Source organism: Perognathus longimembris, chromosome 13, assembly GCF_023159225.1.
Source record: "Perognathus longimembris pacificus isolate PPM17 chromosome 13, ASM2315922v1, whole genome shotgun sequence".
Classification (NCBI taxonomy): domain Eukaryota; kingdom Metazoa; phylum Chordata; class Mammalia; order Rodentia; family Heteromyidae; genus Perognathus; species Perognathus longimembris.
In genome coordinates this window covers 2,684,711-2,711,278 of record NC_063173.1, presented here as the reverse complement: position 1 = coordinate 2,711,278, position 26,568 = coordinate 2,684,711, and the positions used below count along the sequence as shown (strand labels likewise).

Genomic DNA, 26,568 nt, shown 5'->3' with positions numbered 1-26,568 from the left:
AAAGCTGTACATGGCACTGTGGCTCAAGGTGGCAGAGTGCTATCTTTGAGCTAAAGAAGCTCAGGGGCAGCACAGTGCCCAGGCCCAGAGTTCAAGCCCAGGTCCAGAAAAAAAAAAAAAAAGAGCCTGGTATTTTCAATGTGTGAGGATCATGAAATTGAACATAAGGTCTGTAGACGAGAAGTACGGAAGGTAGCAACTGTTTCCCTGTTCAGTGGAAGACCCCAAAGTGAGAAAATGTGAAGCAGAAAAGCTTTTTAGGAAGAATGACGATGGTATTTGTACATACCAAATTTAAAACTACTATGGGATCTTTGTCTACGTGAAGACACACAATAGGCAGTTAGAAAGCAAGAGGAAGATTGAAGTCCAACCCAACCTTCTTCTATGGTGGCAGAAGAAGTAATGGTTATGGCTATGAATGATAGCAAGAGTATTTTACAGCAAAAGCAAAGCGGGGGCGGGGAGGGGGAGAATCGAAATGGAGATGAGAACTCTGGAGATGACTAAGAAGAAAGCTAAGCAAAGAATGAGAAGTCACAAACGAGTGACATCTCATGAAGTATTTAAGTCTTCAACAGGAGAAAATGAGCGAGGTTGGTAACTGTGAGTTGACTTCTTGATGGTGTCAGGTTTCTGTATGACGGGAGGCAAGGCAAAGGCCTGAAGAGATTGAGATAGTGAGATGAAAAAGTTTAGTTCACCTAAAATGGGGTAAAGAAGAGAGACCATCCTAGTAACAAACGAAAGGCTTACAGTAAGGGCTCTAAAGCCAAGTGACGCAGGTGTAGTGATTCTACTCTGAAGGGATGCGTGGCCTTCCCATAAAACTTAGTGTTCTAGACAAGCTTGGTCACAGGAACGATGCAATATGAAAGGCCCACAGGAAGACTGGGTGGAAAGATAAGACAAGAGAGGAAAACAAGCGACCTCTGTTCCTACGGTGTCCATGAAGACGAAGGCAAAGAAGAAAGGCCGAAAGAGGTCGATGCAACAGTTCAGGAATGAGGAGATAAGTCAAGAAAGGAAGGCTGCAAAACCACTACGGTTGTAGAGTGAAAAGAACAAAAGCACGACCAAACCGGGAAAGTCGAGGTGGAAAGCTGAGAATTACTATCAGCTACCGGCATTTCACAGAGAGAAAGGAGGAGGGCTCGCGTGGCGGGTGATGAGCGAGTTGCTGGAATGGGATGAAGTCACTGGGAAAGATGTCCTGTGTGTCAACAGGGAATGAGGCAGAGCATCCTCAGGTGACCAGAGCTGAGGTAGGCGGAAAGACGGCGAGGAGGACGGCAAACAGGGCTCTGTGGCCTTTAAGATGTCACCTCCACTAGGAAAGACGGAAAATATCAAAATCCCAGGACCACATGAAAAGATATTCCCTAAAAGCAATGCAACGAATGATGGGCTAATACAGCTTGACTTTTACCTTCATTGTTTGAGAAACTATGCGTTTCATTTTACACAAAATAAGAAAATCATTTAAAAAGTTTGTATTAGATTGCTACATCGGAATTTTAAATATGATTAGTAAGGTCTGACAACGTAACTAAATGCAATTCCCTGTGGAATCTTCTATTGTTTACCTTATTGGAAACTGAATCTGAATATAAGTCATAATCTTTCCTTTTGCCTACATCTGTATTTGTAGTGCATATTCAAAGCAATAAGGCAATCGATTTTAATCTTTGAAGCATGGCAAACTTCCAGACAGAGATTAAATCTTGTGTTACACATATCCATACCACAACAGAAATAAATAAATAATAATCTATCGGCATGGTGGAACATGCCCATAAAACTAGCTAGTACTTGGGAGGTTGAGACAGGAAGACTGTGAGCTCAAGCCCAGTCTGGACTACATAGTGAATTGGTGGCCAGCCTAGGCTATATTACATACAGTGAGAGCCTATCTCAAAATAACATTAATTAAAAAAACACCTAAAATTAAAGACAAAAAATATCTAGCAAATATTTTGTAAAGCTAAACTGTGTTCTTCCTTACCAAGTGATATGATGTGGTATCTGTAGTTCAAGCTGAGTTAGGATAATATACATATGCCATTTAAGAATTAAGGAATCATTTCTTCACAGGTTTGGAGATATATAATGAAAGATGAGCGCATTCAGAGAAGGATAGCCATACTGAATAGCTTTCTGTAGCGTGAATCTTTCTGTAGTGTGAATCAGTGGCAGTATCTCTTCTGAAACCTTATTTTCTGTTTCACAGGTCTTCTTGTCTTTCAGATTAAAGAGAATTAGATAAACTACTAGTTACGGTGATGCTGAAAGAAGTTTAAAATTTACTTTGCATTTGTTGTATTCCATTCTTGTTCTTTCAGGGGTCCTTCACACACAGATACATACTTTTTCAAAATTCTTTCTCCTACTTCACGGAAATCCAAAAGTTCTTTGAGTGAAGTGCAGCTTGCTCCAGAAACACCAGTATCCACTTCATGACTTTCCGGCTGTCAACCGGCACAATACTTCAATCCTCAGTAGCACATTTCTCCACTGTACATCATTGCCAGCAAGTGAATATCACTAAATAGTCCTGCAGTCTAGGTCTTGGAAAGAAACTCCTTCATTTCTTTTTTTTTTCAAATTTTATTATCAGACTGATGTACAGAGAGGTTACAGTTTCATACGTTAGGCATTGGATACATTTCTTGTACTGTTTGTTACCTCGTCCCTCCCACCCCCCTCTCCCTCCCCCTTCCCCTTTCCCCCCATGAGGTGTTCGAAACTCCTTCATTTCACTGGATAGGACAATGGTAATTTAGCATCTGTATCAAGTAATTGATTCCATCAACAAGGCACTTTTTAAGCAAACTGTTTGTTCTCAAGAGCCACTCTCTCTCTCTTCTCTTAGTCAGAGAATGACAATCTTTGCCTCCAAGACAGACACTCATTCCAGCCGCTCATCTCCAAGCAAATCACAACGTTTGGGGGTGTACATTGTTTTCTTTAACTAAAAATTCTGATTCTGAAAGAAAACTGATCAGCTCTTTTACTTTCTGTGAAGAATCTTCAGGAAAGTCTTCATCTACAAGCTTATTCTTCTCAAAATAGGTCATGTCTAAAAAAGCCTGTGTATAAAGTTCTGGAAGATTTGATGCATTTGAATGTTCTTTCTCTCCTCCACACAAGGGCTTCAACTTTTCTAGAGCTGCAGAGGCCCGAATTAAAAAGTGATCGCAAACCAAAAGAGAAGTAGGCTTCAGTGTGGTCTATGAGTCTTTGATGAACATACTCGTAAGAGGAGATAATCCGGCAAACAAGGTGTTTGCCTTGTAGCTCTGTCTTCACCCGCGGCTTCACTAGGCTGCTGGGTGTAGGCCTGAGCCAGTCCCCGAGCTCTTCCACCCATCTCACCCCACTGGAGATCGCAGCCGCGCCCAGGTCACATCAGGTGTGAATTTTCTATGCAGATGGACCTGGACCAAGTGCCCCCAATTTGGAATCTCCTAAGAGTTTCTTTTAAAAAACGAAGAAGAAGAGCTGGGTACAGGAGACTCATAGTCCTAGCTGCTCAGACTGCTGAGACACAGAAGCTGGTGATTTGAAGCCAGCCTGAACAGAAAACGTTCACTAGATTCCACCTCCAACATAGCCAGCAAAAAGCAGGGCTGGAGGTATTGCTCAAATGATAGAATGCTAGTTGAATTGAGCAAGCAAGCCAAGCAAGCTGGTGGTCCTGAGTTCAGACCCTAGCACCATCAAATATTTATACATGCAGGTAGTTTTGATAAGGCCTCATTAGTACTTAATAATTTGATACCTTTATTGCTTTGGGCAGGAGAAATAAAAGATGCCAGACTTACATCACCAGAAGAAATATAATGACTAATGTTTGAGTCCTTTAATAACTTTGTTCAAGAACTGGATTCTCTTGCTAAAGCAAAGGACAGAATAATGTCAAGGTTTAAAGTTACTCGTCCATTTTCTCACAGCATACCATTGTAAAGGAACCCCACAGCGTGTAGGAAGGTATTTGTAGTTTATATGACTGAGAAAAGCTTATATATCTTAAATATTCCTAAGAACTTGTACACGTTATTAAGAAAACAACAATAAAAGCTAAGTGCCAGTGGTCCGTGCCTATAATCATACTACTGAGGAGGCTGAGATCTGAGAAGCATGTTTCAAAGCCAGCCTGGGCAGGAGAGTTGATAAGACTCCATCTCCCATTAACTAGGAGACTAGAGGCATGGATCAAGCAGTAGAGCATTTGACCAGCAAGCATGAGTTTAAACTCTGATACCACTAAAAATAAACAAAAGGGGAGGGAGGGAAGCAAGGGATGGAGGGAGGGGTGGAGGAAGGGAAGAAAGGAGGGGAGGGAAGGAAAGAGAGAGGAGAAGAAAGAAAGGAGGGAGGGAGGAAAGGAAGGGAGGAGAAAGAACAGGAAGGAAAGGAGGGAAAGAAGGAGAGATGAAGGGAGCAGAAAAGTAGTAAGATGACAAAAAAAAATACCACTTAGTAGAGAGGTGGGTAAAGAAAATCTAGTGAGAATAAACACTAGAAAGGGTGATCCTCAAAAATAATATTTAGAAAAATGCAAATAAAAACTGCCATTAAAACATCACTACAATGCGATGTGTTATACCCACACCAATACAGCTAACTTTACAAGCACAAAAAGAAAAGAGGATGTGAAGCAAAAGGAAACATCACACATGGAAGGTGACCCTTTGGGGGAAAAGTTAGCTTTTGTGCTTAAAGCCAAAGATTGCACGTCGTAACAAAGATAATTTCACCCCTAGATATGATTCTCTACTCAAATGCATAAACACCAATATGTACAAAAAAAAAGTATCTGTAGCTGCATTATCCTTAATATCACTGGAATGGAAACACCTAAATATCCACCACAGAACGGGTCAGTAAAGTGGATTCTTGCTATGGCTTGGGTGCGTGTTGTCTCTCCGGGATTCACGGGCTTGAGGCTTGGGCCAGGGGTGGCAGCTGTATTAAGAGATGGTAGAACTTTTTAAGAAGTTCAGACTCATAGAAGGCAATTAAGTCATTGGTGGGGGAGGGGAGGGCCTGGGTGTAAGGGGCAGCACCACCCTTGGAGGGAATTCACAGAGAGTGAGTTCATTCCCTAGAGTGATTGCAAAAGACCAAGCCTGGGTCCTCGGCCCATCTTTGGCTTCCCGCCTCTGTGCGATTTCTCTTCCTCACGTACTCCCCTGTGATGCCAAAGCACTGGGCTCTGACATTGCCAGGGGACTCTTCAGAGGGCAAGCCGATGAAGCCATCCGATCATTTAACTAAATGAACCTCTGTAATACATTTCCAATCATTCGATATTTTCCTATCCTTTCCAACGATGGGGTCATAAAAATTTGAGGAATAAAATGAGATAATAAATGACATGAAAAATGACCAATGTACAGTATCCCCCCTTATGAACTTGGGGAGTATATTCTAATACACCCACCTCACCCCCGGTTGTCAGAAATAAGAGAAAAGCACCAAACCTTACATATATTTTTAATAACTTTTTTATTTGATAACTGGAATGGCTAACAGACTCATGGTATATAGCATAGATTTTTCTGGACAAAGGACAGATTTGTACCTGAGGTGGGATGGGGCAGAATTACACGAGATATCATTATGTACCTGAATAGTGTGCAATTTCAAACTTAGGAATTGTTTTTGAACCTTTCCATTTAATTATTCTACACCACGGGTAGCTGCAATTGTGGGAAATGAAGCGGGAAATGAGGCAAGGACCACTGGACAGCTACAGGCAACAAAGCAGGGGAGCCTCATTAAAATAATACTCAGCAAAGAAATCATACATACATATACACTGTAAGATTATATTTACATAAACTCAAAAACAGGGAAAACTGAATTGTGATGGCTAGGCTGTGTACGTCGGTTGTTAAGCTCCACAGAAAAGAAAGGAACTAATGAGCAGAAAGTTCAGACGGGTAGTGATCCTGAGGGTAGAGAAATGGTGATTGGGAAAGAGAAGTGGCTAAAAAAGTATCATTCACAACACTTTCTCCTATGACTTGGCATGCTGGTAACAGGATTCGTTTTATAAATACCCACTAAGTATGCATTAATGTTTCATGCATTTTTCTGTTACTCCTGTAACAATAAAACCATTTGAACACCCCCCCCTTTAATGCTCATAGTAAAGACCAGGCAATTATTTTACAAATTACCCCCCAAATAATAAGCCATAAAAATGGGCAGACTTCATACATTAACCTATTTGCACAGGATGCTGTAATTTACTTTCAGTTCTGTTTTAGGAAATGCAAACATTTGCCAACAAATGAGCCAGCCAATCAATACATCCAGATTTAACAGCACCAAATCCAAATTTGTAGCAATCCATCTAGTGTAGGGTATGTCCACTCACTGATAAGTTCAATAGTAATTAATTCATGTGTGAAATCCTAGCTATTCAGGCTGAAATTGGACAACTGAAGTTCAAGGCGAGCTGAAGTAGAAAAGCCTGACTTCATGGCCCATTAAGTAGGAAAGAGCTGGGCTAAAGGTATGACTCAAGTAGTAGAGTGCCAGCTAAGAAAGCAAGCTCATGCCGTGAGTTCAAGCTCCAGATACTAGCATATATATAAATATAAACATGTATATGATATATATATATATATATATATATATATATATACATTTGGGAACTGGATGCAGTAGCTTATACACCTACAATCATAGGTAGGATCATGACTCAGACAATCCTGGCAAAAAGTTATTGAGCCATCCCTCCCCCCCATCTCAAATAATAAAACCTGCATGCGGTGGTATAACTCTGCTATCCTACATGTGCAGAAGTACACATAGGGTCACAGTTCAGGGCATCCCAGGTGTGACTTGAGACTCTATTCATAAAATAACGAAAGCAAAAACTGCTGAAGGCCTAACTCCTCTGGGAGAGCACCGGCCTAGTCAGTGCAAGGCCCTGACTCAGAATCCAGTACTGCTATTCCTGGGAATAGGTTTTCTTATCTAGAGTATAGTCACAGAACACTATAGGAATCTGTGTTTTCTACAATTTCTAGGCTTTTCCAAACACATAAGTACCATGGTCAGTAAAACCAAGGTAAGCACATTTAAGACCTCAAAATGGAGGTGAAGAGATGGATTGGCCACATAACAATAAAGGTAATTTTAAACAAATCTTTGTTCTTTAATTTCATCTAACTTCTAGGTTTTATGCTGAGTAGATAGCTGTATGTGGACAACATATTCATTGTACTGAGCCAGAAATTGAAAACAAATATCTACAACAGGGAAAATGGTTAAACTTAAGTATCGTTTTCCATTTAATAAAGTAGCATACTTCTCTCAGAAGTAATATAAATGTTATATATTTAGTTATATAGAAAGATATCTTTTAAAATACAGTAAGAAAAAGAAAGAGGGGCTGGGAATATGGCCTAGTGGCAAGAGTGCTCGCCTCATATACATGAAGCCCTGGGTTCGATTCCCCAGCACCACATATATAGAAAATGGCCAGAAGTGGCACTGTGGCTCAAGTGGCAGAGTGCTAGCCTTGAGCAAAAAGAAGCCAGGGACAGTGCTCAGGCCCTGAGTGCAAGCCCCAGGACTGGCCAAAAAAAAAAAAAAAAAGGAAGAAACACATGTATTTACAAGTATGTGCATATGCACACTCACATACAAGTGTATATATATGTTCACATATATAATATGGCTAGAAATTTTAGGTAAAGATAATTCATGGTTGTCATCAAGGATGAGTAGCAGAAGCAGCATGGTGGACAAACTACTTTTGAGTTAATACTATTTGTTGTTGCTTAAAATTTTTGTTTGTATTTTATTTTTATAATAGCAATAAAATTTAAATCTTTTCAGTGAAGTTTTTTTTTGACCTGCTGCATTTAAAGCTCCATAAAGCTTCTATATTTTGTACCAAGCAAATTCTTCTTTGGGTGATGAATGTCGATCTTGAGACCAAACATCAGGGTTTAGAGCAGTGGTTTTCAACCTTTTTCTTTTCCCTCCATAGAGGGAACATATTCTACATCTTACCTGCTAGAATTTTTTTTTTGCCAGTCTTGGGGCTTGAACTCAGGGCCTGAGCACTGTTCCTGGCTTCTTTTTGCTCAAGGCTAGCACTACAGCGCCACTTCTGGCCTTTTCTATATATGTGGTGCTGAGGAATCGAACCCAAGGTTTTATGTATACAAGGCAAGCACTCTTCTACTTGGCCATATTCCCAGCCCCTACCTGCGAGAATTTTACCAAACAGCAATTACTGATATTAACTGAGTGGTGTGTGTGTGTGTGTGTGTGTGTGTGTGTGTGTGTGTGTGTGTGTGTCCACACGCGCGCTTTCTATTATGATAGCTAAACCCCACTAAACTGATTTGGTGAACCAAAATTATAGTTTTACTATTTCAATATGCAAGCCTATTGAATCAAGATCACAGGTGGAAATCATTGGGAGATTGGGATTGTCTCCATTAATTCTATTCCTTGTCTCTTGGGAAGGTAGAGGTTAATAATATGCTAGGTCTAAGTGAGGAATCTGTGCATGGTGGCGGAGCTGGAGAACCAGCTGAGGGAACTGCTCCTTCTGTCTGGGACTTCCTGCCCCCCCCCCCTCCCAAAGATGAGGATGTGTAGCTTAGAAAGTAGGTTATTTCCTTAACAGTTTCTCTGAAAACATATTAGAGGTTTGAGTATGATAAAGATAGCAGTATAAGAAAAGAAGTCCAAGCCTTTAGTAAAGACCTCCTGGAGCTAGAGAAAATGCAAACTCCAAACAGAGTCAACAAAGCAAAATAAATCAGAATCATTGGACAAAAGAACCAGAAATATGCAATTTAATAGCTCAGCAGGCAATTTTTTTTCTAGGTGACTGGTGCACGCTGAAAAACTATACCTGAAAAAAAAATGTATAGATGAAGTTCATTCTTTTTTTTCCCCTCCAGTACTGGGGTTCAATTTTCAGTACTTAGGGCTTCAAGTCAATTGAGTCATGGTGATCCCAGCCCTTTCTCCTTTTGTTATTTTTTTTTTATAGGGCCTCTGGCTTTTCACCCAAGCAAACCTCCAGCTCAAATCCTCCTCCTTATGCCTGCTGCTGCATAGCTAAGATTAGAGACAGGTATCATCACCACACTGATCTTGTTCTTTGAAATAGTCTCCTTAAATTTTTTTCCCTAACTAGTCTCCAACTGTGACATTCCTCTGCCAGCCAGAGAATTAATTTTGAACTTTCTCATTTGAGACTCCGATAGAGTTGCCCACTGAAATTTAGTGAACTCCTTCACTGTTAAGATAAAATGCAGGCACTAGTGGCTCATCTTTCATGTCAGCTACACTGGAGAATGAGGTCTGAGGATTGTGGTTCAAAGCTGGCCTGTGCAGGAAAGTCCATGAGGACTCTGATCCCCAATTAACCACCAAAAAGTCAGACATAGGTGCTATGGGTCAAGTGGTAGAGAAGAAAAAGCTCAGGGACAGCACCCAGACCCACAGTTCTAGCTGGGAACACACATACGTGCAAACACACATACACACTTGCAAATAATCTAGTGTGGTTGGGAAGAAAGTAAGACAAACAAAAGGTTGGAGGAAAAAGTGAGCCAACTGGATGCTACTTTTGATCCTTCGGACAGGGTAGGCAGAGTCAAAGGAGTTGTTGTTTGCAAAGCGCTATGCATCATGATGAGGATCATGTCTTGTTCAACATAGCAAAGGCACATGGATTGTATTTATTTATGTTTTGGCAGTACTTGGGATCGAACCCGGGGTCTTTCATTTTCCATTTATGCCACACTCCCCATCTGTTTTACTCAGCGTATATTGCAATGATCCCTATCTTACCAGGTTCTGTCTCTGGCAGCGAGCTCATTGGTGGAAAAAGGAAGTAGGGCATTATTTTTCCATCTCAAAACGCTGTGCAGTGTTCCTGTAATACTCTCGGGCATCCAATATTGTATACTCTCAGTTTGGTCCTTTAGGCCTCTACCTGCTCTAAACCGTAACATGGGCATAAGAGCAGTGGCAACTTCAAGAAACTAGCCCTCTCTTTCACCTTTTATGACGGAGGGAAACATTTTTAGGAGTTTCACGGGGCTGTTGTTGTTGTTGTTGTTTTTTAAAGTCAGTCTTGCGGCACATTTAAAACGCAGCTGTCTACATAGACACACCATCATTTCCAGGTCTAACAACCCAAGGTAACCGTGTTGGAATAGAGAGAGCTTGCGTTGCTGGGCAAGGCCTGGCATGCGTTACCAGGCAGGCTCTCCCCGGCATCCACACCGCCCATTCCGCCCTCTCCGACACCTGCATTTTCCGGGATTTTCCCATTCGTCCCTCCGATGGCCGCCTTCAGGCCGCGTGAAAACCCCCACTCCATAGAACCAGGTTGGATCTTAGCTCCGCCCACCCGCGCTGGTGACCACGCCCCTTAAGTCACGCCCCCTCAGCCCCGCCCCCGGAGCTCCCGGATCCAAGGACGCGTGCTGGGCTTTGCCTCGTCGCGTGTTGATGACGCGGGGCGGCCGGCGCGCTGACGCAAGGCCGGCGACAGCGCCCGTCCCAGGCCGGGCCGGTCCCTCAGGCGTCGGGGTTTCTTCTTGGGACGGCCCGGTTCCTCCCGGCTGGGAAGAGAGAAGCGGAGCAGAGGTTCTGTGGGGGACCGAGCCGGGGGAGGAAAGGAGGGAAGGAGGAAAGGCCCGGCGCGCGGCTCGTGGGAGGGGAAGCCCCGGAGAGGCCGGGGCCCGGAGGCCGCGCCATGCTCGGGGCCCGGTGCCTGCTCGCCGCCCGGCGCTCCTGCTCCACCGCCTCCCTCCCGAGGCCCAGAGCCTCCGTCCGGCTGAGCGTGCGGGACGCCCTCCGGTCCCACGGCGCCAGCGGGGAGCGCGTGAAGGTCCAGGTGCGTGTGTGCCCAAGGGGCTTTTCCTCTTGCGTTTCCTCCCTTCTTGTGGAATGGCACAGGTACGCCTGAGGACCCTCCGGAAACGGTAAACACCGGCAGCGCGGCGGACCGCACTTGTCCCTGTCCCGGGCCCCAGTGGTACTCTGGGTTTCCCGACACTTCTTCAAGGTGTTCTGCTGCCCAGGAAGGGCAAGTGTTAGGTTTTCATGATGTGCGGAGCAAGCAGTACGTATGGACTTCGTTGATCCCCCAGGGGGGGAAAAAAAAAAAAAAAAAGGTTTTCTCATCCCAGCTCCTGATGCTGGGACACAGAACCCCCACTGCCTGGCTTACCCGAAGATTACTCGGTCCACCAAACCATGCCGGCCACTTCTGCCTGTGGTAGGGCGTGCATGTTAATCTGTTGAATACATGAGGAGGAATGTGTTAACACCTTGAAAGAGTGCCTTGACCCTAAGGCTGAGTCAGTTTATACTTCATGCTTTGCAACTCTGGCAGAAGATCAAGGATTTTCTGGAAAGAAAGGCTTCAGCTCTGATTTGGACTCTACCATTCGCCTGCAGTGACTTTCAACATGTTGTTAAAATTTCTCTGACTCTAGGTTTCCTCACTTAAAAAAAAAAATGTGTATGATGGTTCTTAGAACGGCCACGAAAAGGAAATGAGTCAGTGTATGATGACAGTGAAACATGTTTTACATCGTGCGTGCTCAATACATGGTAGCCATTCCTTCATTGAAAAATGTTATGAATTCTCATCTATTACGGGCCTAACAATGCACTTCAAAACAAGCGACTATGTTTCGTTTCCTATAAAGCATTGTCGACATTCTAACACATATAAGTGTTAGAAAGGCTTTAGTAGTAGCATCTATAAATTATAGCCAGAACACCCCAGAGTGCAATCTGATTAGTGTGGTGGTTTTGTTTTTTGTGTTGAGACAGGACCTTGGCTAGGTAGCACACAGGCTGGCATTGAACTAGCAACCCTCCTGTCTTCTCCTTCCTAAATTCTGGAGTAACAGGTGTGTGCACAGCATATCCAGAGGTTTTTCTCTATAGAGTCATCTCTCCCCACACACACGTATTATGGTGAATGTATAACATTGTCTCTTAAATTGTGTGCTTGCTAAAATTTAGTTGGATATATCTGAGCTGTTTTCCTGTGTTACTGGTCTGCTTGATGATATCTCACGTGTACTGACATGTACTTGTCAATTAAGTCACTTAAGTTAACTTTGAAAGTTTGCATATACTACTTGGTGTATGTTTATAATGAGGTGATTTTTTTTAAGAGTTCATGACTGAGAGATACTTGTAAAAGGAACAAAACCTTGATATTTCTCATCTGTACTATATAATCTCCCTTCTAGGGATTTGATATAAGGAGAAAGGCACCAAATTATCAATCCTATTCTTTGTAATTTGGGTGGGAGGCGAGAAAAACACCTCAGAAAAGCCAGTATTGAAAGGATTTGTTGGATGAATTAGGTTCACCAACTTGATGGAATATTTGTCATCAAATCTGATCATTCAAATATTTGACTACTCAAAATAATGGGAATATGGCCTAGTGGCAAGAGTGCTTGCCTCGTATACATGAAGCCCTGGGTTCGATTCCTCAGCACCACATATATAGAAAAGTCCAGAAGTGGCGCTGTGGCTCAAGTGGCAGAGTGCTAGCCTTGAGCGAAAAGAAGCCAGGGACAGTGCTCAGGCCCTGAGTTCAGGCTCCAAGACTGGCCAAAAAAAAAAAAGATGTCAAATTGATGGTGTTTATTTAGATCATGAAACAAAAGATAGAATGCCAAAATGTGTGTTTTACTATGATAACAATTATGTACACTTGTGTATGCATAGGAACAAACTAAAAGTAGTCCATTAATGCAGTTAAAGATTTTGAGTGCATTTTTTTCCTTTTATTTAGCCTGCTTTTTGTAATAAAAATGTAAAACTTGTATGTTTTTCGTTCACATTTAGAAATACTTGTCTTCTCTAGGGATGGGTTCGTTCAACACGGTCCCACAAGGAAGTCTTGTTCCTACATATAAATGACGGATCTTCTTTGGAAAGCCTGCAAGTTGTTGCTGATCCGAGCTCTGACAATAGGCAAGTTGGTTTAAGAGTTGTTTTCCTTTTTTTCCTTCTCCAGTGTTCCTCACCTAGATAATTCAGTGTTCCCTTGCTCCCTGAGTAGTCTTTCTAAACAGTCGGGGTCCTTCAAGCTCAGGCTTTTCCTTCTCTAACGTCTTCAGGTACCAGTGTTTTCTACCTTTGTTTTGCTTCAGTGGTTTTAAACTACCTTCCTTTCTCCTAAGGTGTTCTGCTTTTCCTGCTTTCTGGACCCTGTACATGTTGCTGCCTTTGCCTGACAAAGCCGGTTTGTTCTCTTTTTGACCTGTCTTTTATAGTTCAGGGCAAGCATCATCCCAAATCCGCTCCCATTCCGGACGGTGGCCATGTGCTCCCCTCTGCTCCCATAGCATCCTACGCCCACCTTTGTCCTGTGAAACTGGTGGATAATAAGCGCTGTTCTTTCTTGGATTCCTTTTGACTACACATTCTTTACATTTTTGAGGTTAGGAATGGTGGTGTCTCATTCATTTTTCTATTCTTGGCCTCTGGCCAAGTGCTGACACATGACTAATTATTGTTTGTTGAGTGAATAAAAGAAAGCTTTTTTGGTCCCATTCATCAGATGTTAAAACTGATACCATTTTGTGTTAGAGTATAATCTCCAGGGAGCAGAACATTAATTTGTTAGAATAAGAGTGCTTTGCCATTCCAAGGATTGTTAGGATTAATGCTCTACATATTGTTTAGATTTGAAGTCCCAGCTTATTTGGTGAGTAGGGCAGAAATAGCAAGCTTTTAAAAAGTTTGTTTTCCTGGGCTGGGGATATAGCCTAGTGGCAAGAGTGCCTGCCTCGCATACACGAGGCTCGATTCCCCAGCACCACATATACAGAAAACCGGCCAGAAGCGGCGCTGTGGCTCAAGTGGCAGAGTGCTAGCCTTGAACGGGAAGAAGCCAGGGACAGTGCTCAGGCCCTGAGTCCAAGGCCCAGGACTGGCCAAAAAAAAAAAAGTTTGTTTTCCTGAAGTTAGCTATCAGTATAGCAATCACATGGGTATGTCTAATGGCACCTAATTTTTGGAGTTTGTAAAGAATGGCTGCCTGTTATTCTTCTCCAGGGCCCCCAGGGGAAATTCATGTATGTCACATTGTACATACTTTAAGTTAGAACCTCTTAAAACATACCTTCTCGGGCTTGGTGAAAGTATAGCAGGATATGTTTCCTCATTACAATTTAAGAGTGGATAATCTTACTTACATAAATTATATAAGAATACATTTTAGCTGGGTGTCAGTGGCTCACTCCTATAATCATAGTCACTCAGGAGGCTGAGATCTCGTTGAAGATCAAAGCCAGCTTGGGTAGAAAAGGTCTCAAGACTCCCATCTCCACTTGGAGGTGAGCAAGTACACTGAATGAGAGCATGAGACACTACAATAAAAGGAACAAAATAAATGGAAGCAACATATGAGTGGAAAATTTCTTGACATTTATTTTAATACAGCTTATTGTATTACTCTTCTAATATTTCAGTATAGCTTAAAGAAAATACCATACTTATTATAATCATGAAATTATAATACTATGGTGAGAATGGATGTATAATCATTCCAACTTCATAATAGATAGGCTTAAACAGATGAATGTCGCTTTTTATAGTAGTTAAGTTGTGATAAGCTTCAGCTAGAAATGGATTTATTAACTAGAAAGTAGTGCGTATGTATGTGCTCAGACCCTCAGCTATCTTAAATGACAACAACAACAAAAACAGTTTTAAAAATGTGATGTGCTAGCCAGGCACTGGTAGCTTATACCTGTAAATCCTAGCTACTCAGGACGCTGAGGTTTGAGGATCAGGGTTCAAAGCCAGCCCAGGCAGAAAAGTCCATGAGACTCTTATCTCCAGTTAATCACTAGAAAACTGGAAGTGGCTCTGTGACTTAAAGTGGTAGAGTGCTAGTATTGAGTGAAAAAGCTCAGGGACAGTACCTAGGCCCTGAGTTCAAGCCCCTTGACTGCCCCCCATTCAAAAAAAAAAATGATGTAAGTTAGTATAGTGGCACACAATCTCAGCACTTAGAAGGCTGAGACAGCAGCCTTTCAAGTTTGAAACCAGTCTAGGCTACATAGTGAGATCTGGTCTCAAAACATAATATAGAGCATTTCCTTGTACTTATCACCCAGTTTTCCCAATGATAGTGCATTACCATGTTATATTGATAAGAATACCCATGCAACCTTTTAATTCCAGATACATGTATACAAAGCCTTAACTCTTATTATTGTTCCTGTTTTAAACTTAGAATTCATTTTTACAACTCTGGTATACAACAGAGTAGCCATAGATTCTAAAGTCTATTTAAGGGAGGATAAATACTTCTTTTCATCAAGTGTTTTAAATGTTTGGGAAGATTTGTATTGAAATGATAGTTAAGTATAATGATTTTTGTTGTTGTTGTTACTACTATAGAGAATTGACTTTTGGGAGTTCTGTGCAAGTCCAGGGGCAGCTAGTGAAAAGTCCAGCCAAAAGACAAAATGTGGAATTGAAAGCAGAAAAAATTGAAGTTATTGGAAATTGTGATGCCAAGGTATGCTTATACTTTTGTGGAAGCTTTTAAGTTTAGTTTAAAACATTAGCAATCCATTTTATGTGTGATTATTAAGAACATGGCACTTAAAGCATGTTTGACTTATGACTTCCCTAATCATTAAAACAGACCATAGATCCTTTAGAGACAGTACCAAAATTTGTATGTGGCCTAGTCTTATGAGTGAGACCTAAGTACTAATTTGCGCGTCTTTGTAGTATCTGTCACATTTGACATTTGCTACTTTTGGAAGAATAGCCAGTCAGTCACAATGACAGCTGTACCAGGAAAGGCCTTTTCAGTGTTCCTTTCTTAGGAAAGCTAGAAACAATGTTCATCGTCTAGAACTGATCATCCAATATTGGTAGGTACCACTGGCTACTTGATATTAAATCAGTTAAAGCTAAATAAGGAATCCAGTGCTTCATTGGCATGTGGTGCCCACATTATAGCTGTTGGCTGTTACATTGGGTAGTGCCAGATACAGAGTATTTCCGTCAGTCACAGAAAGCTTTTTTAGATGGTGCTGATCTAAAATGTAATGATTTTGCTGGATAGAGATAAGAAACGTATACCTGATTTTTTTCAAGGCTCTGCTGTAGCAGCTGTATATTTATAAGTGAGATAAGGTACAGAGAATTTTTTAAAACTGATCAGTTGTCTTATATTTACAATGATGGAGAAAATGAAGCCATCAGGTGAAATGACTTGCCTATAGTTCTGAGACCGCAGCACCCCTAAAACTTCTAACCACTTTTCTATGTCTTTGTTGTAATTGTCCTCAAATATAAGGGAACTTACATCATTTCAAACCGTTTTCAGTTCTTTTGGAATAACAGGGAAAAGTAAATGTAAGGAAATAAGAGAAAAATGGAGTAATTTTCTTAAGTGTCATTTTGAGTAATTTTCTAAGAAATTCTAATTCATACTATGATCAGAAATAAGGTTCTGAAATTCTTGGGAAACAGACTGAAATGATTGGAAAATCAAGAGGAATAGAGAAGGTAATACCTTGCTTTTGTTTTTTTAGAGGGATCTATAGTAATTAAAAAGAAAAATTGCCATTTGCTCACTGTTAAATTGTTACCCTTGCCTTCTATTGGTTTTAGTCATGTCAGTTTCCCTTTCTTTCCCTATTAGTTCAATGTTATTTAAAGTATTCAGAAATCAAGGGATTGTGAACCTCTGGTAGTATCAAATCTCATTTACTGTGGCTGTGTTTGCCTTGTAGTAAATATGGTACTTGTTTCTGTACATGAAAATCAGAATGTGCACAAAGCCTAAAAAGACAGACCTAAAAGAAGCAGGCTGCCAATGTTCATTTAAGTTCACTTAAACTTTACTGTGACCTTTTTAATCCAAATTTTGTTTTTTGTCTGAAAGGGTGTTTCTTAATTTTTTAACATGAATTGATGGAAATATTTTAAGTTGGAGCCATATTTTCCTTTAAAATCTTCTGTATGTCTTTAGCACACTGCTAAAAATGAAAGAAAGCTATTGACCCTCATGTTCTTCGATAAGCATATCATGTTGGGGCCAGTAGTGGTGGGTCACACCTGTAATCCTAGCTGCTCAGGAAGCTGCGATTTGAGAATTTCAGTTGAAAGCCAGCCCAAGCAGGAAAGTCCTGGGTAGGAAAGTGTGTAATGCTGTTATCTGCAATTAATCACTAAGAAGCTGGAAGTGGAGCTGTCACGTAAGTGGTAGAGTGTATAATGCCTAGGTGCTCAGTTCAAGCCCCAAAACCAGCATCCCCTCAAAAAAAACAAAAAAATTAACATGTTGGTAAATTGTAATAAACAGCACCAGCTGGTTGTGATTGTGGGCTTTCAAGATATTTTGGTGATTAGGGGCTGGGAATGTGGCTTAGTGGTAGAGTGCTTGACTAGCATGCAGGAAGCCCTGGGCTGGATTCCTCAGCACCACATACACAGAAAAAGCTGGAAGTGGCTCTGTGGCTCAAGACATAGAGTGATAACCTTGAGCAAAAAGAAGGTAGGAACATCGCTCAGGCCCTGAGTTCAAGCCCAGAACTGGCAAAAATTTTTTTTAAATTTTAAAATGGAATACCAGCTATGTGTGTGTATATGTGTGTGTGTGTGTATGTACACACGTTATGATAAAAAATACACATATATACACACGTTATGATAAAAAATATAATCTTTAATATCTATAAGAATCTGACTATCATTGTTTCATACAGTGGATTCTTTTGCATCATTATATGCTAATCTCTGCATTTGTAAAAAGAATATTGACAACTAACATAGAAGCTTGTTAAATAAAGGATGAGCCTTTGTGACCTTAATTTAGTTAATAAGTAGTAGACCTTTCTATAACCTCTTTCTTCTTTCCCTCCTCTCTCTTCTTTGAACCCACCCTACCATTCTAACTTACATGGTGAAACAATTCAAATTATAATTTGATATATTAGAAGGAAGGTAGGAAGCCGCCATGGTTTTGTTCTAAAACATTACCCCTTAAGAAATGCTTCAAAAATTGGTTTTATAACATTGTTTTTCTCCATAATTTCTGATTTTTTTCCCATTTCTTGACAGGCATTTCCTATCAAATATAAAGAGAGGCACCCCTGGAGTACTTGAGACAATATCCTCACCTTAGGTGTAGGACTAATGTGCTGGGTTCAATATTGAGGATTCGCAGTGAAGCCACAGCTGCTATTCATTCCTTCTTTAAGGTATGGGACTCTGCTCTCAGGTATCCCTTCTATGAAAAAGTTGAATAACCATTGAGTATTTTTCTAAAGGTTCTTGTTAGTTGTTTGTCCTGGCACCTTTTGTTTTGAGAAAGAACTGTTGTAAAAGAACTGTACGAACTTAAAATTGTACAACCTGATGAATTTTGATGTATGTATGTACCTGTGAAATCTTTACCACAGTTAAGATGGTGACCCTGAAAGTTAATGTCTCTAATGTCCTTATTTTGCCTTCATTTATTAGTGGTATTTTTTTCTGAACATAAAATTAATACATTGATGGGTTGTTGTTTCCTGATTGTTGAGATAGAGTATCATGAAGCTCAGGCTGAGTGCTAGGATTACAGGCACATTGAAATACTTGGAAGTTCCACTGTGCTATCTTTTCATTTACATTATTTCCAATTAAAAAATGTGGTGTTTTCTTTACATTTGTTCGCCTATATGTAATGTCTTTTTTCTTTGGCTGATTTTAAGCTTTTTTAATTGCTGGTTTATCAGTTTGTGGTATGCCGTTACACAGTTTTTGTAATGCTTTTTTTAGGTTTTCCTGGATTTCTTACATCATTGAATTTATGATTTGCATGAAAAAGAATTTTTTTTAACATGGGATCTCATGGCCTTGAACTTTGTAGCTTCCTCAGTTTTCTTTATAGTTGGTGTTTGATGTGTATGCCCCACTATACCTACCTCATGAAGCTATGCCAGCTATTATGTTTTGAAATGTATTTTTTTTCTGTAACTTCCTTCCTTTGGGAGCTGAAATTATATCCTTGACTATTTCATAATATCCTGTAACACTTGTATTTTTCTTTAAAATTTTTTCCCTCTGGGTATTTATTGTTGTTGTTGTTGTTATTGTTGGTCCAGGGGCTTGAACTCAGGCATGGGCACTGTACTGTCCTTGAGTTCTTTTGCTCCAGGCTACTGCTCTACCACTTTGAGCCACTTCTTGTTTTCTGAGCACTCTACCAAGTGCCTTGTGAATTATGAGTTTTTCCAATCAAGCTTATGGGAACATCCAGTCATAGCCATTATGTAAAAATTGGATACTATTTCCTTTTCTTCCTTCCCCTCCTTCCTGGGATTGAACCCAAGGCCTCATGTTTGTTAGGCAAGTGCTCTGCCACTGAAGCTATACCTCCTTTCTAGCCCTTTTGTTTTTATTTTGTTTTTGAGATAGGGTCTCACTAACTTTCCTGGGCTGGCCTTGAACTCTTGATCTTCCTGTCTCTGCCTTCCAAATAGCTCAGATTACAGGTATATACCAGCATAGCTGATCTTTTTAGGTTATTCTTTCCCAAGCCTTGGATGGTTTCCTTTGTGCATGCACTGATCATTTCCCTACCCAGCACTCTTGGCCGACCCTCTACTCATCCCTGCAGTTCCCTGTATTCAGCTTTTTCTTCTTTGATACTCTGCCATTTTGGTCTCCTCAGACTGAGCTGTCTCTCCTCAACTGAAGGAGTCTGCTGGGCTGCACCCTTAATTCCTCCTTCCTGTGTGTGGCCTAGAAGATCTCAGTGTCCTAAGCTGGGTGACTGGCTGGACTCACTGTTTCTCAAAACACAGGGATCACTGTATTTTGTTGTCTGATATTCAACAGCCAGTAGCTTGAAAATCATTTGCATGTGGTTTTACTTCATTTTTATTGTTTTTGTATTGTGGTTTTTGTAGGTGGGTGAGTAAATCCAATCTTTGTACATATATATATACACATACACATACGTGTGTGTGTGTGTGTGTGTGTGTGTGTGTGTGTGTGTGTGTGTGTGAGCCGGAAGGCACCAAAGACCAGACTTGAACCAGCAGCTGAAGCTTACAGCTGTTCCATGTGACTTGGAAACCATTCCCATGCCACTTCTTCAATCCAGCTAATTTGAATAGATTGTATGACACACCTGGACTTTATCCATTACATGCAGCCCAGTTTTGTTATAGCTTACCAAGAGAGTTTATGCTCTTTGAAAACCTAGTTATAGTTCATTTCTGATGAAAGTACCCAAGAACATTGACTTGGCTTTAAAGCATGTATTTTTTGTTGTTGTTAAAGAAAAGAAAATAAGTCACATTATTCAATGTCATCCCGTTATGGTTTGGAAACGTCTACTTACATACACTCTTAGAAACTAACTTCTATAATTTCCACTTGACTTTTCAGTAGTTCTTGAACATACAAATGTAACCTGTTCAGATCTTCCCCTTCCTGAGTTTAGTAGCTAGTAAGAGGACCTGCTTCAATTCTGAGCGTTTTGCATATTTTGGCCACTAGGTGGTAGTGTTGGCAGTCTATTCACAAGTCACCTACCAACCAGTTTTATACATTGCTTGTATTAAGGCCTTTACGGATAATGTAAGAAGTTTAAATATAAGTGAACTAGAAAGATCTGAAAAAGTAAATTAGATAGACTAAAGTAAGAATTTGAAAGCGTTTAAATGGTTGAAAATGACTTGAATTTTAGCACCATTGATAGAGTAATTATAAGCACTCTTCAATTGATGTAATTGATCTGTTAATTACAAATCTCTGAAAATATAATCCTGATGTCTCAGTTCTGGGTCTGCTTGTCTGACATTCAGGATTGAATTGGTCCAAGAATTCACTATAGAGCATATTAAATACTAGCTATTTGTTATCTAATATTTGATACTATTATTTTAATTTGTTATGTAAGCTCCCTAAAAGATAATAAGGCTTAAAATATAAACTTTTTATTAATTTTAAACCTATCAATAAAAATTTAGAAATGTGGGAAAGAGGGCTGGGAATATGGCCTAGTGGCAAGAGTGCTTGCCTCTTATACATGAAGCCCTGGGTTCAATTCTCCAGCACCACATATATAGAAAACGGCCAGAGGTGGCGCTGTGGCTCAAGTGGTAGAGTGCTAGCCTTGAGCAAAAAGAAGCCAGGGACAGTACTCAGGTCCTGAGTCCAAGGCCCAGGACTGGCCAAAAAAAAAAAAAAAGAAATGTGGGAAAGAATAGAAACTTGAACAGTATTTTAAGTTAAGATACATTAAAGATCTAGAGTTATTTTTTGGCTTGAGTATCAAAAATATTTTATTTAACTGGTTTGGTCATCAAATTAACTCTCTAGCTATGCACTGACATGTGGCTAGCTAGAATTCTCAAGGGTGAGTCATTTAGAGGAGCTAAATTTCTCACATTTGTCTCTTTTGGCACAGGTTTTTCTACATGTTCCTGAAAAGGGTTATATACTTCCTTGTCTTCCTCAAGGGAAGTAATAGAAAAGGCTGCCTTTCTGTTTTAAAAAGGATTTTCTTATCCCAGTTCAAAGCCAGCCTAGGGCAGGAAAATCGGTGAGACTTTTATCACCAATAAACTACTCAAAAAGACAGACGAGGCATTGTGGCTCAAGTGGTAGATCATTAGTCTTAAGCAAAAAAGCTCAGGGACAGTGCTCAGGCCCTGAGTTGAAGACGTAGCATCAGCACACATGCAAATGGTTTTTATTTGATCTAGCATACATCAATAACAAGGGGGACAGATTGGTTTGATTATTCCAAACATGAGTACAGAGTACTTTGAATACATACACCCACTGCTTTATATTTCATTTCCCCTTCTCCCAGCTTTTTCATATTGTGTTTGATGGGCTTCATTATGCTGTCTTCGTGTGTGTGTGTGTGTACATGTGTGTACACATATCTACCTAGTATACATCCATATACATATATGTATGTATATGCATGATCCTTTTCACTTCTTAGGATTCTTTCCCTCTTCCCCCTCCTGCTGATATTCCCCCTTTATACTCATGTTCCATTATTATTACTACTATTATTACAATTACTATTATTATTTTAGGTCTAGGTTCCACAAAATGAACAAGTATCTAATTCACTTTTATTTTTAAAATTTATTGTAAAGGTGATCTGCAGAGGGGTTATAGTTACATCAGTCAGGTATTGAGTACATTTCTTTTAGAACAGTGTCACCCCCTCATTTTTTCCCCAGTTTTTTCCTACCTGACCCCTCTCACCCCCAAGTTGTATAGTTCATTTCCAACGTAGTGTGTAGTGAGTACCACTGTTGAATGAGTTCACCCTTTGCTCCATTTCTGTGCTTCCCTTTCCCCTCCTCAAATCAGATAAATTTACATATAGGACAAAAGGTACCAAAAAAAAAAAAAAAAAAAACAGTATCAGAAGAGGAAAAAACCCAGAAACAACGAAAACATAAAGAAACCTCTTGTTTCCATTTCTTGGAGTTCATTTCTGTAAGCATCATTTTTTATGACCATATGCACATAGTTATTGAGCCCTTGTGGTCCTCTCCTAAAAATGTCCTCCTTTTGGTCTCATGCGTGAATGTCTAGAATCCTGTGTAATTTATCATGTCCAAGTATAATTTTTTTGTCTTTTACTATCCATTGTTTACTTGATTTGTATGCACATTCTAATTATTATAAATAAGGGAAACTATGCAACCTACTTAGCCTAATGTATAATTTTTTCCAATTCTTTCTGTTTCTTGACAAATAGGTCAATGTAATGTCAAAGGAAGTAAAAAATTCCATTGTGTATATATACCACATTTTCTTGATCCATCCATTCACCAAGTGGCATCTGGGTTGACTTATATTTTAGCTATAGTAAATAATTCTGCAGTTAACATGGTTGTACTGGTGGCTTTAGTGTAGCCTGGTTTGTAGTCAATTGGATAAATGCCTAGGAGTGGGATTGTTGGGTCATAGGGAAGCTCTGTGTTCTAGTCTTTTGAGGTCCCACCATACTGCTTTCCAGAGTGGTTGAACCAGTCAGTGTACATTCCCACCAACAGTGTAGTAGGGCTCCCTTTTGGCCACATCCCCACTAGCATCTGTTATTGTTAGTTTTCTTTATAATGGACATTCTCACTGGGGTGAGGTGGAATCTCAATGTTGTTTTGATTTACATTTCTTTTATGGCCAGAGATGTTATCTCTTATGTAGTTATTGGCCATTTTTACTTCAGAGGAGTCTCTCTTTAAGTCTTTAGCCCATATATTAACTGGGTTGTTGTTTGTTTGAGGATTTATTTTGGGTGGGTGGTAATTTTTTTGAGCTCTAAGTATACTTTCAAAATGAAGCCCTTGTCTAAGGCATAGCTAGTAAAGATCTCCCATTCTGTGAGCTTTCTATTTACCTTGCTAACTATGTCCTTTGCTATGCAAAATCCCATTTGTCCAGGCTTTCTTTGATTTGTTGTGATTCTAGATCTTTACTTAGGAAGTTTCAACCCATGCCAAGAAGTCCTAGTGTTTCCCCTAACCCTTTCTGTAATATTTTCAGGGTATCTGGTCTTACACTGAAGACTTTGATCCATTTGGAATTGATTCTGATGTTGGGTGATAATTTAAGAATCTAGCTTTTTTTTTTTTTTTTTGCCAGTCCTGGAGCTTGAACTCAGGGTTTGGGCTCTGTCCCGGAGCCTCTTAGTGCTCAAGGCTAGTGCTTGAGCCACAGCACCACTTCTGGCTTTTTCTGAATAGTGAAGAGTCTCATGGACTTTTTTGCTCGCCTGGCTTTGAACCACAATCCTCAGATCTCAACCTCCTGAGTAGCTAGGATTGTAGGCATGAGCCACCAATGCCTAGCCAAGATTCACTTTTGGGAGTTGGCTTAGCTTGCTCAATATTATGATCTCTAGTTCTGTTGTCCTGCAAATGACATAATTTCATTTTTCCTTAAGGCTAGTAATATTCCATACATACCATATTTTCTTTATCCATTCTTTGGTTTGTGATCACCATGGGTGATTCCATAATTAGCTGCAATAAACATGGATATGCAGGTATTTTCTTTACATATTGATTGTTACTCATTCAGATACATGCCCAAGAGTGGTATGGCAAAGTCATAGGTAGACCTATTTTTTAGGAACTTCCATAGTGATTTCCAGAATTGGTGTATTAGTTTGCCATTCCACCAAAAGTATGTGAGGGTTCCTTTTTTTCACAAATCCTCTGTAGCATGTATTGTTGCTTTTTTTTTAAATAATTATTGTTATTATTATTATTGGGGCTGGGGATATGGCCTAGTGGCAAGAGAGCTTGCCACCTATACATGAGGCCCTGGGTTCGATTCCCCAGCACCACATATACAGAAAATGGCCAGAAGTGGCGCTGTGGCTCATGTGGCAGAGTGCTAGCCTTGAGCAAAAGGAAGCCAGGGACAGTGCTCAGGACCTGAGTCCAAGGCCCAGGACTGGCAAAAAGAAAAAAAAATTATTGTTATTCTGCAGATGAAATGGAATCCTAGTTATTTTAATATGCATTTTCATGATGGCTAAGGATGTTGAACATTTCTTCATGTATCTGTTAGCCACGGGTATTTTCACTTTCTGAGAACTGTTCAGTTGCCTTTTTATTAATTGGGTTATTCTTTTTGTTTTGATTTTTTTTTCAGCTTTTTGTATACTTTGGATGTGAATTCTTTGTCCATTAAATAGTTGCTGAAGATTTTCTCCCATTCTGTGGTTGTTTCTTGAGTCTTATAGTTATTTCTTTTGATGAGTAGCCTGTTTCATTTGATGCAACACCAAGTGCTAATTCCTGCTCTTCTGTTCTGGGTATTTAGAGTAGAGGTTCTTTCTGTGAGTTGCAGGGGCCAGCCTCCCTGAGGCAGCGGGCCACAGCCTGTCCAGGGCTACACTTGTCTTTACCCCTGTGTTGAATAGCTCTAGACTGCTGGTCTTGAAATTGAAAGCCTGTCACTACTTTATATATTTTTTATTGTCATTTTTTTTCTCTTACTAACACTGTTTGTTGCCAGTGTTTAGCCTGTGCTTAGCAATTCCTTGAACGTTTTCTTTTTTTATGCTAATTAACAATGGTGTTTTAGTTATGTGAAAGCAAAATGCAGCCTGTCATTGTACGTATCTGTCTTTGGAATGACGTATGGTTTTTAGTAGGTGAGTTTTGTAAATTCTGAACCTTATGAAATACCTGGGTGTAAAATGTGTGTGAAAGTGTTTAGATATTGGAGGTGGTGGGTAGAATTTGAAAAACTGAGTGAAGTATTGACTTCTACTTTTAACTCCTCCTTTGGCGGTCACCTCTGTATCAGAAGCCTGTTTGTGTGGGGTGGTGAAGAGCACTGGTGCTGGTAACGCATTTAAGGCAGAGACCGACAACGTTGCGTTCTTCTCTGTGATTTATTTTCCACTTTATCTTTCTGCTCCATCCTCTTTCACCTCATCCTACCCAACACACATGCATTCTTTTTTGGACTTTGTTGGCCTGTGTTATTATTCTTTTATACTTTCTCCTCTATAATTCTCCATAACTTTATGGACTTTTGATAAGTATTTTTAGCAGCGTTAAAGGTGAAAAGATTAACATTATTAGAACTAATTCTCATTGCTTATGTGAATCCCTGGTAGTTATTTACATCGGATTTACTCTGCTGAATCTTTGTGTTTTCTTTAGAATCCCATATACTTATTTACTTCAGACTTCAAGTGCTATTTTTATGACATCTGACCAATTAAGCAATTATATTTAGCCATTAAATTTTCTCCACTCTTTTTACCTCCCTTTCCCAACCATGGTTTCCTTTGGATTTTTCACTTCTATTCTTTGTTTACTGTGCTCATGTCCCGTGTTGCTTACATTCATGTGGAATAAATGATTCATGTCCACAATTCTTGGCTCCTAGGAGATGAAAGTTTTATGCAGTCGTGTTATTGATTGTACTTTAATGCTTCTCTACACTGTGCTCTTCATGGCACCTCTAGGCACATTTATCTCAGGTTAAGTCCACATTTGAATACTTTCTGAGACTTTTTAGTTTATAGCTTAAATATTTAGCCAGTTTATAACATGAGGCAGGTTGTTGACTAAATATTTTGTATTATAACCAGAATTCTTGGGTTCAGAAAGGTCATAGTTGGGAGGTCTTACATAAGGCTAGAGATTAGTGATAGCAGAACTTGGCAGAGCTGTGAGTATATGAATTTATTATATCAATTTCAAAGCTGAATTTTGCAGTAAGCACACACTGTTCTACTTTAGTATTGTAAATTTAGTTTTAAGCCTTCACTCTGTCATGTCTCTGCTGAATATAACCTTTTGTCTCAATCCATAGTCAAAATGAAAGGAGTATATTCTTGAAGTTGATAGGTTGTTTCCATTTCTATTAGCCCCAGTTTTTGTGGTTCACTAATGGAAATAGTCTCAGATTTTTGATAAGAAGGGCTGCAGTTGGGTGCCTCGGTGATGGATGGATGTGCTACTGCCCGGAATACTTCTAAGGCAAAGGAAATGATCCTCTGCTTGTGCA

General features: G+C 40.0%; 1 protein-coding gene and 1 pseudogene across 1 annotated transcript in view; one reads left to right on the top strand and one right to left on the bottom strand.

The window, feature by feature from the left end:
- Positions 1–1,500: 1,500 nt before the first annotated feature.
- LOC125361927 lies at positions 1,501–10,285 on the bottom strand (annotated as a pseudogene).
- A 300-nt stretch (positions 10,286–10,585) lies between these two features.
- The window catches only part of Nars2 (asparaginyl-tRNA synthetase 2, mitochondrial), an 80,590-nt gene continuing 64,607 nt past the window's right edge, over positions 10,586–26,568 (top strand). The window contains 5 exon segments of the mRNA XM_048359805.1: positions 10,586–10,894; positions 12,896–13,005; positions 15,445–15,565; positions 18,127–18,157; positions 18,160–18,266. Coding sequence (XP_048215762.1) covers positions 10,754–10,894; positions 12,896–13,005; positions 15,445–15,565; positions 18,127–18,157; positions 18,160–18,266 — 510 coding nt within the window. The 5' untranslated portion in view covers positions 10,586–10,753.